Raw genomic sequence first — 10,024 nt, forward strand, 5'->3', positions numbered from 1 at the left:
AGGGGGCTGGAGCTTTTTCATGGTGATTAAAGAGGTCAGTATAACCATATGAAAGCTGACACAAGGCAAGAAAGAAAAAGGCTACCAACTAGGCTTTAATCAACTATGATGTAGTCTTATTTAACAGTAAACACAGGATTCCAAATAAGGATCTCAGAAAGAGTCACTACTGAAGGCTGATGTAAAATGACAAACAGTCCTTTTAATTTTGGGAGAGTGCATGTCTTCAAGTGCCACTTCAATTACCTAATGCTTAGAATGTTCAAGTAACATGACTCATACATGTTCAACTACTAGAGAATTGGGTGGGGGGATCCATTCTAGTTCTCTTCTTAAATCTGTTAGTTTGTAAGTAATCTAGTACCTACATCAAAACATCCCAAGTTTTTAAAGAGAAGTTTGCAAAGTAATACCATATACTCACTAGAAATAAGGTAGGTGTGAAAAGGTAGGTAAAGAAAAGACAACATTTTCAAATATCTAATTTAATACACTAAGATGAAAATGAAATTTAGACTCATCACTCACCAGCATTTAAATGACATTCCTTAATCTGAAACTGAAGTTCATTTTCATTGGGAATATCCTTCCATGTTGCAAGGAAGACCTGGCGCTCTGTATGGGGAAGCAGAGGGAAAGGAAGGATGTGCACAATCTGTCAATATTCTGACATCTAAGCCCTTGTACCATTTCTCCTTTGGAGTGCTGGTTCTAGCAATACAGCCAGCAGTAGCTTGGGACTGGAGTCAACTCCTAGCTATGCAGAGGTGCTACACTCCAGGTCAATTAATCCCTCATGAGTAGCACTAAGATACACTGGAAAAAAGTCAACATCTAGGGTTTAGTTTTGCCTCCACTGTTTTCCTATTTGGGTGACTTTGGTAAGTCTTGTGATCTTTCTGATCCTTAATTTCATCATATATTATTACATCTGCCTACCCTACCCAAAGAGCTACTGTAAGAATGAAACCAATGTTAAGTGCCAATACAACTTCATATGTATCAATACAAGCTAGTTTTATTAGATGGTGGTTTCCTAAGTAAGGGAAGAGAGAAATATCAACAACCACATGGGGAATACCAATAAATTTATCACAAATTATTGAATTCTTATCTTGAGACAGTAAGAACTCAGGACAGGGCTAAATGCTGAATTTCCATGTATTATCTCAAGTCATTATAAAAACGATTTCTGCTTTGTAAACTTGGAAACTGAAACTCAAAAAAATTAAGCACCTTGCTACAGTCACATAGCTAGTAAATAGCCAAGCTGAGATTCAAATCCACATCTACTTGTCACCAAGCCACTTACTCTGTATGCTGTGGTGACTGGCTTATTCGGACAATAGGCATTGTGACTTGGAGACCAACAGCAAAGCAAGATCAACTGTGACTCAGGAGAATATATAATTAGCAATTATTAGAGCTTTAGAATAGCCTTCCTCCATTTTTTTAGACCTCAAAATAGCTTGTCCTTCCGGGGCTATGCTCTGCCTGACACATTCAGAGAAAGAGCAAAGGTATATTTGGCAGGACAGGAGGACATACTTACCCATTTTGCCATCTTCTACAAAAAGCACGTTGAGTGGGATGAGGCAGCTGAAGTAGAAGACATCAATATTGTTTTTCACAGCCACCTGCCAGTAAAGTAGCAAGGGAAAATTAGGACATCATAAGAAGCCAGGTAGGAGGGAAAGAACAGTTATGTGTCTAGAAATAAATCACCCAATTTCCTTCCTATTTATTTATTTTTAAATATTTATTTATTTATTTGGTTGCGCTGGGTCTTAGTTAGTTGCGGCACATGGGATCTAGTTCCCTGACCAGGGATCAAAGCTGGGCCCCCTGCATTGGGAGCACGGAGCCTTAGCCACTGGACCACCAGGGAAGTCCCAAAAACCTGTTATTTATTTATTTAGCCTCACTGCACGGCATGTGGGATTTTAGTTCTCCGACCAGGGAATAAACCTGCGCCCCTTGCATTGGAAGCGGAGAGCCTTAACCACTGTACGGCCAGGGAAGTCCCTCCTTCCTCTTTTAGACAGGGCAGGAAACCCCAAATCAAGACATACCAGCCCATACACTGCAAAGCATGTCCTTATTCACTCCACTGTCAAGAGCACCGTGGACAGCCTGCAACTCTGCCTTGCTCCAGGAGGGGCCCCAGGAGGAATGAATTCAAGGCACAAATTCTATACCTGCGATATCCAGTCAGTTGTTTTAATAGTAGTTTCTGCTACCACTTACTAAGTACCTATTAATGAGAATATTTCTAATCCTCATTATAACTATCCCAAACAAAGTACTGTTACTACCCTCTCATTTTACAGATGAGGAACTGAGGTTCAGAAAGATTAAGTAACATCCAGTATCATACTGTCAGTACACAGAAGAACCAGGATTCAAATGCAAAATTGACTCTAAACCTTGTTTTTTTTCTCTCCACAATAACTGGTGGCATACTGCCCCTTATCTTTTTTCAGGTATCAGTTTTAAAGCTCTTTCTTTTATAAAATCTTACTTTCCTAAGTCATATGGCTGGAAAAGCTTGCTGGGTCAAACACTCGTAAATCTGATGACTCTCGGAAGGAAAAGCCTTTGAACAAATGAAGAAATGAGTTTTCTTCTCACAATACAAACTTCTGGATTTGGGCAGGCTGTGATTCTACCATGGCCCATTCAATCCAGGGCATGCTGTTCATATTTTTTAAAAAGCTATAATAAGTACCTGTGTTCAGGGGCAACACTGATTGGTGTCTCTATTCAGAAACAGGCAGACTCCACCGTGGCAGATTATAAGAGCCATATACTGTAAGAGGGGAGAGTAGGAGAAGAACTGCTCGAAACTACCACTTCCCACTGGTTCCTGTCACTGGTGACTTTCCTATCTATGCTCTTGGCACTGCAGAAAACCATTTCTCTGGGTGAGTTTTATAATCAGTAACCAAGTCTATTTCTCCCTAAGAAAATAAAGGTAAAAAGTGCTTATCTAGCACCACTATTCTCTCCCCGCCCCTTCTTGGGGCAAATGCCTATAACTCCAACAGCATATTGAGATAGAAATATCCTCTTTCCGAAGTACTTCCAGTTCTTTTACATTTGTTATCAACTCATCTTCCCCACCTTTTTTTCTTTTGTCTGCATTGGGTCTTCGTTGCTGCGCAGCACGGGCTTTCTCTAGTTGTGGCGAGCGGGGGCTACCCTTCGTCGTGGTGGGTGGGCTTCTCATTGCGTTGGCTTCTCTTTGTTGCGGAGCATGGGCTCTAGGCACGTGGGCTCTAGAGCGCAGGCTCAGGAGTTGTGGTGCACGGGCTTAGATGCTCCGTGGCATGTGGGATCTTCCCAGACCAGGGCTCGAACCCGTGTCCCTGGCATTGGCAGGCGGATTCTTAACCACTAAGCCACCAGGGAAGTCCCTTCCCCACCTTAAATAGTACCTTTACTTCATCCTCCATAATTTGGTTTGGGTATGTCTACTTGATATCTTTCTACCCTCTTTCCTATAAGAATTCATCAAATTACTTTCCTTGTAACTTGTACATTTAACCTTTCAATGACCCACACCCAGGAGTTTCTGACCTATATCACATAATCAGATGCCCAAAATGCTGAGACAGCAGGAGTCTCAAAAAGCTTGAGTCTGGTGAATACAAGCAGAGTAACTAACCTCAGGGAAGAGGGACCTTAGACATTCTTTAAGATGTACTAGAGCACTACTTCAAAAGATCTATACCAGCTGTGGGCTTCTGGGAAGGAGGTATTTTCTAACTCATCTGGTACTCAGCAATGAGAGAACAGGAACTCTTATTTCAAATAAGGGCACCAAGAAGACCTTGAGGGAGTGCCAGGCTCTGTAAAGGTCATTTAGAAGTGAAAACTGGAAGTGGTTCAAGTGGGCTAACGTGGGTCATATGTCCTCCAAGAGGTAATATTAGTGGTTCTCAACCAAAGACTTATATTAGAATCATCTGGAGAGATTTCTCAAAACAGAATCCGGGACTCCATCCTGTATTAAAAAAACAGCAATCCCTAAATCTGGGACCTGGAACATGTATTTTTGGAAAAAGTTCCTAGGAAGATCAACCAGACAAGTAATTAATTTAGAACAATGTTACCTAAGAAGTCTGTGTGGGCTTATAAATAAGATTGTTCATCTGAGGGAATCCTTATTCCAACTGAAGCCCTTTAACAATGGAAAAGACATGAAAATCTCTTCTAGGTCAGCAGTGCTAAAACCATTCTGCCTCAAGTACCCTTTTGACAAACAGATGAAAGCCAGGGACCTTCTTTCTGAAAACCGTACATGCAATGTTTCCACAAAAACTTCAGGGGTTTCAGGACACCCTGAAGACTATCCCTGGACTTCTGCTCTAGAATAATTCTCTGAGAAGCTGGGACACCCAAATCAGAGGCAGCAGACACAGTGGCTCTGAACACTGACTTGGGAACCAGACCAGACCACCTGATTTCAAATGCTGACTCTGTTACCTACTAGCTGTGTGACTTTAGGCAGTAGTACTCAGCTCAGTCTCCGGTCTGAAGGATGGAGATAACAAACAGGACCAAATGCACGGGGTTGTTATGAGGCTAACGAGTAAATGTTTGCAAAGCACTTATAATGGTGCCTGACTTACAATTAAGTACTATTAACAAATGTTTCTCAAAGAAAAGTTCCCTCTTCTTTCACCATTTTCTGCTTTACCTTTTTACTCAGAATTTTTCATAATTAAGGATAACCACATTAGGCTTATCTGACATCTTACACATGCTCAAATGCAGTATTACAACTATGCTAACAAGAGCTCAGTGAGGAAGCGTTTCATCTCGTTTACATTAGATTTTCAAAATCTGCATCTTGCAGCTCTCAAACTTTTACTCTTGGCTATTTTTTTAGGACCACATTTATTTCAAATGTATATGGTTCCCTTGGATCTGGGCCCTGCCTACCTCTCCAGCCTATTTCCTTAACTTCAAGCACATCAGAATTACTTCTTGCTCCCCAAACACTGAAACTGACATGCTGTTTCTTGTCAGATGTTGTCCTTTCTGCTTAATATGTTCTTCTCCTAAAACTTTATCTGTCTGGAAAATATCTATTTAATCTGAAGATGCAGTTCAAGCTTGACAAGGGTTTCTCAGGAAGGCTCTAGTTCCTCTCCGTAGCACCCAATCCATGCACCTCTATAGAGAATAAATAATTGTTTATCTCTGCCTCACCCACAACACAATGATCTCTCAGTGCAGGGGCTCTCATCTTCATTCGCATTCTAGTGACTCAATAAGTATTTGCTGCATGAAATTTAAGGGGAAGAAGTTGAGCAAATGAAATGAAACACTGGTTTCTCAACCTTTTTTTTTTTTCCTTTTTAACCTGTACATCGTTCATATGCAGAACATAATTTCAGGGACTTCCTTGGTGGCACAGTGGTTAAGAATCCGCCTGCCAATGCAGGGGACACGGGTTCAAGCCCTGGTCCGGGAAGATCCCACATGCCATGGAGCAACTAAGCCCATGTGCCACAACTACTGAGCCTGCGCTCTAGAGCCCGTGAGCCACAACTACTGAAGCCCGTGTGCCACAACTACTGAGCCCATGTGCCACAACTACTGAAGCCCATGTACCTAGAGCCCGTGCCCTGCAACAAGAAAAGCCACCGGAATAAGCCTGCGCACCGCAACGAAGTGTAGCTCCCACTCGATGCAATTACAGAAAGCCTGTGCTGCAGCAACAAAGACCCAACGCAGCCATAAATAAATAAATAAATTTATTTTAAAACCCCCATAATTTCACCAGTAACATGGCTCATTAGGCACACAGATACTTGATGAGGCAAGGATGGGGGGGATAGAATGATACGTGGGCTCTTTTGGTTTCAAATTCACTGGGCTAAAATAATATTTAGATGTTGAGGAAGAATAACACAGGCAGTAGATCACAACCCAAAGAATATTAGATTCTCCAAGGATATGCCAATAACTCTTCGGGAGTCTCGGCAAAAAAGATTCAAGGAAAACACAGTATGAAGCCAGTCCAATTCCAATCCAGACGGCAGCTCTCTCTCTTTTTAAATTTTTATTTATTTATTTTGGGCTGCGTTGGGTCTTCCTTGCTGCGCGCAGGCTTTCTCCAGTTGTGGCAAGCCGGGGCTACTCTTCGTTGCGGTGCGCAGGCTTCTCACTACGGTGGCTTCTCTCGTTGCAGGGCATGGACTCTAGGTGCGCAGGCTTCAGTAGTTGTGGCACGTGGGCTCAGTAGCTGTGGATGGCGGGCTCTAGAGCACAGGCTCGGTAGTTGTGGTGCACAGGCTTAGCTGCTCCGCAGCATGTGGGACCTTCCCGGACCAGGGCTCGAACCCATGTCCCCTGCATTGGCAGGAGGATTCTTAACCACCATGCCACCAGGGAATTTCCCAGATGGCAGCTCTCTTAAACAGAACTGAGTAAACCTTAGAGTATGATACTGACTGCTTCAACGGGAGAGAGGAGAGTTCTTTGTTTTCTTATTTTGAAATTCACCATCCCAACAGGTACAGAACAGAAAGACATAATCCAGACAAGGTGGAGAAGTATTTTCCAAGAGCTTTAACATCAACGTCTAGCTTGCCTATGGCAAATCAATTATCACATATATATCCAACTGCCTACTTGGTATCTCTACTTGGATAACTAACAGATATCTGAAAATGAACATGTCCAAAACCAAATTCTTGATCTCCCCATCTCATCCCTAAATGGACCCTATTGCTGACTTTCCAAACTCAGTATATGAAACACTGCCAAGCTTTTTATGGTGTCCCTGGTTCTGCACTTGTCTCTCTCCACCCTCCCCACCTAGCTTCCCAGTCTACTGTCAACAAGGCAGTGATCTTAAAATGTAGATCAATTCATAAATACTTCCCTGCTCAAACTTCCAATGACTTCCCAAACTTACAACTGCCTATAGTTGGATGTCTCTTACTTCTCTGTTGTCATATGCTATGACTCTCCCGTCAGCCACAGGAGCCTGCTGTTGTGCCCTGCACATACCAGGCATACTCCTATCTCATAGTTTTTTGCCTTTGTTGTTTCTTCTGCTTGAAATTCTCTTCCACCAGAAATGTGCAAGGCTCATTCTGGCCTCCTTTAGGTCTTTGCTTTAAATCAAATATTATCTTCTCACGTAGGTCTTCCATGACCAACGTATTTATAAAATTATACCACCCAACCTCCAACTCTAGGACTCCCTATCCCAACCTCTGCTTTGTTTCTCTCCATCGCTCTTATCTGACATATTATTTTACTTATTTGTTGGTGCACTGCCTGTCCCTGTGCCACATAATCCACCTCGAGTAAAATGTAAGTTTCACAAGGGAAGGGATTTTTGTCTCTTGTTCACTACTGTATTCTCAGTTTCTAAAACAGTGACTGGCACAGAGTAAGGGCTCAATAAGAGTAACGACTGTAAAATACACTACTCAAAGTTCCTGACAGCCATTTGGGTTTAGACAAGATATGAACTTGGTCTAAAGTTTCCAAAAGGACAGGACTTCTCAAGTTTTTTCCAGTGTACTTCCCTTAACAGAGGAGGGAAGAATGGACATATATAGTGGGGTGGAGGTAGGGGTAAGGATCAGGATTAGGCGCATAATATGAAGTAGCCCATCATAAGAACAAAATTTCCTTGAAGTTCCATGCTATTCCATAATGAATCCATGTGTTCTAATATGAAAATGTGTTTCTCCATTTTCCTTTAAATAAAACTGATGCTCCAGGCGAACACACCGTGTGTATTCTTCAGCCTCACGTACCTCCTAACATGCTGGTTTTAAAACTGGTGTTTTGGGGGTTTTTTTTTGCAGTACGTGGGCCTCTCACTGTTGTGGCCTCTCCCGTTGTGGAGCACAGGCTCCGGACGCGCAGGCTCGGCGGCCATGGCTCACGGGCCCAGCTGCTCGGCGGTATGTGGGATCTTCCCAGACCGGGGCACAAACCCGTGTCCCCTGCATCAGCAGGCGGACTCTCAACCACTGAGCCACCAGGAAAGCCCCCTAAAACTGGTGTTACTTAAAATTAATTTAGTGGGATGAAACTGGCATAAAAAATAGAATAGAAAATGTCATAGTGTGTCTCACGAAGAGTAAGTAATGTTTCCTGAAACTTTCAGTTTTATGTATTGTGTGTATACACTATGTAAAATGTATCTCTTACTGTAAATTGCAGTCAAAAAAGTATAACCACCATAATACTCATACACCAACTTAAAAAGGAAGCAGTGAGGAAATGGGCTCAGTGAGCTCAGGAACAGAGTGCACACCTCAGTTTCTGCTCTGAGGATGCCTAAAGCAGATCACAGATGGTACCAAGGAGCTGATTACCTAATCCTCTGTTCCTCTGGTCTGTCACGTGTGACATGCGGACATAACAATATTAACTTGCCTCTCAGGGACATCAATAAGAAGAGCAAATAGAAATGATTATGAGGCACTTGGAAAACACAAAAGCGGGCTATAAATGCTTAATAATAATAATGATTTTTAAGAGTTACTTTCAGTGGCTGCTGGGGAAAGAGCAGCCTGTCAGCTTCAGCCTGTAACCAGCAATTAGTTTCTTTCCATAGTATAGGAAGCCTGCTGCAGGAGCTGCAGCCTCTTTATGGTGGCACAGCTGGAGAGGAGCAGACTGAATTAATATTCTAACCTTGTTTCAGTGTGCTCAAAAGTACTATAAAAAGGTACGAGATGAACTCAGTGTGAACTCCGGCAAATGCAGCCTCTCCCCACAGATCACCACAGGAGGCACTGCCACAAGAAAATTCAAGCCAAGTGGTATACAGCTCACCTTTGACAGTATATCATCTACTCTTCCATGACGTCACTTGTGACCTTTCCAAGTGTCTGAGGAATTTTTTTTTCCTCCTCTCCATTTAGCTTTTAGAAAGATTATTTGCAGGCTGGTCCAAGCCAGGACCAGGCAGTGACGCCAACCATCGCCAGTTGTCTGAGGAATGATGATTCAGATGTGTGTTAAGCACCACACCACCTAGTCAACAGAGCCTAGGGGAATGGCTCTGAGTGACAGGTTTATAATGACACTGACTCCAACTGTGTGATATGTCATCTGAGACTCAAGCAGAAGAGGCTCTCTGCTAGCTGCTGGAGTTAAATCTACCTGTAGTTCTGCATTCCTAGTCAATGCCAAAAAATATCTACCATCTTTAGTTTAAATATGGTCTTCCATTTCGAACCCTATTGACCGATACATTATCTGAGACTTCTCAGAGACGTCCTGACAAATCAGGGCTATCTATAATATCTGACAATGTCTGAATACAGTTAAAAACATAGCAGAAATAGTCATGCAACCCACCATAGAAAATGTCAATTTACTTTCCTTCCGATGCTAATTACATTTTAACTTGAACAGCCATCTTTAGTTTACTTCCAGGGCTAAGATTCAAACAAGAAGCCTCTATTTTCTTTTTTAGTTCACCCAATAGATCAGATGGATTGCATGGCAGCTGAGCAGCCCTCAAACACTGCCAATCTGCTGTCATTATAGATAAAAGCCACACTTGTTGATTTTCATTGTTAAGAGCATGTGGACGGTGGAGCCTCTTACAGGGAAAACTTGACAGGTTCCTCTCTTCCTGATAAAAGCAGTAGCTCCATGTCCCTAAGCTAATTTCCCCTTGGGCAACAACATGCACTTCAGCATCTGAAATTTCCATGTTAAAGTGGCTCTCAGAATGGAAAGGAAAGCTCTGAACAGACCCTCAGATAGATGATCTCTTAAACTTAAATCTTCTAGTGGTACACATAATTACTGGGTTTTAGAATGGCAATGAGGGGGCTTTCCCTGCTGGTCCAGTGGGTAAGACTCTGCGCTCCCAATACAGGGGGGCCGGGTTTGATCCCCGGCCAGGGAACTAGATCCCACATGCATGCCACAACTAAGAAGTCCGCATGCCACAACTAAGAAGCCCGAGCCTGCATGCCGCAATGAAGATCCTGCATGCCTCAATTAAGACACGGCGCGGCCAAACATA

General features: G+C 42.7%; 1 protein-coding gene across 10 annotated transcripts in view; it reads right to left on the minus strand.

Moving 5' to 3' along the window:
• AP2B1 (adaptor related protein complex 2 subunit beta 1) overlaps window positions 1–10,024 on the minus strand; it is a 124,781-nt gene that overhangs the window by 13,879 nt on the left and 100,878 nt on the right. For all 10 annotated transcript variants that reach the window (XM_032616610.1, XM_032616605.1, XM_032616611.1 and 7 more), the window contains 2 exons: window positions 1,553–1,637; window positions 529–615 (listed from right to left, as the gene is read on the minus strand). In XM_032616610.1, the coding sequence (XP_032472501.1) occupies window positions 529–615; window positions 1,553–1,637 (172 nt within the window). The remainder of the gene's footprint in view (window positions 1–528; window positions 616–1,552; window positions 1,638–10,024) is intronic.

Source organism: Phocoena sinus, chromosome 20 (assembly GCF_008692025.1).
Source record: "Phocoena sinus isolate mPhoSin1 chromosome 20, mPhoSin1.pri, whole genome shotgun sequence".
Classification (NCBI taxonomy): Eukaryota; Metazoa; Chordata; class Mammalia; order Artiodactyla; family Phocoenidae; genus Phocoena; species Phocoena sinus.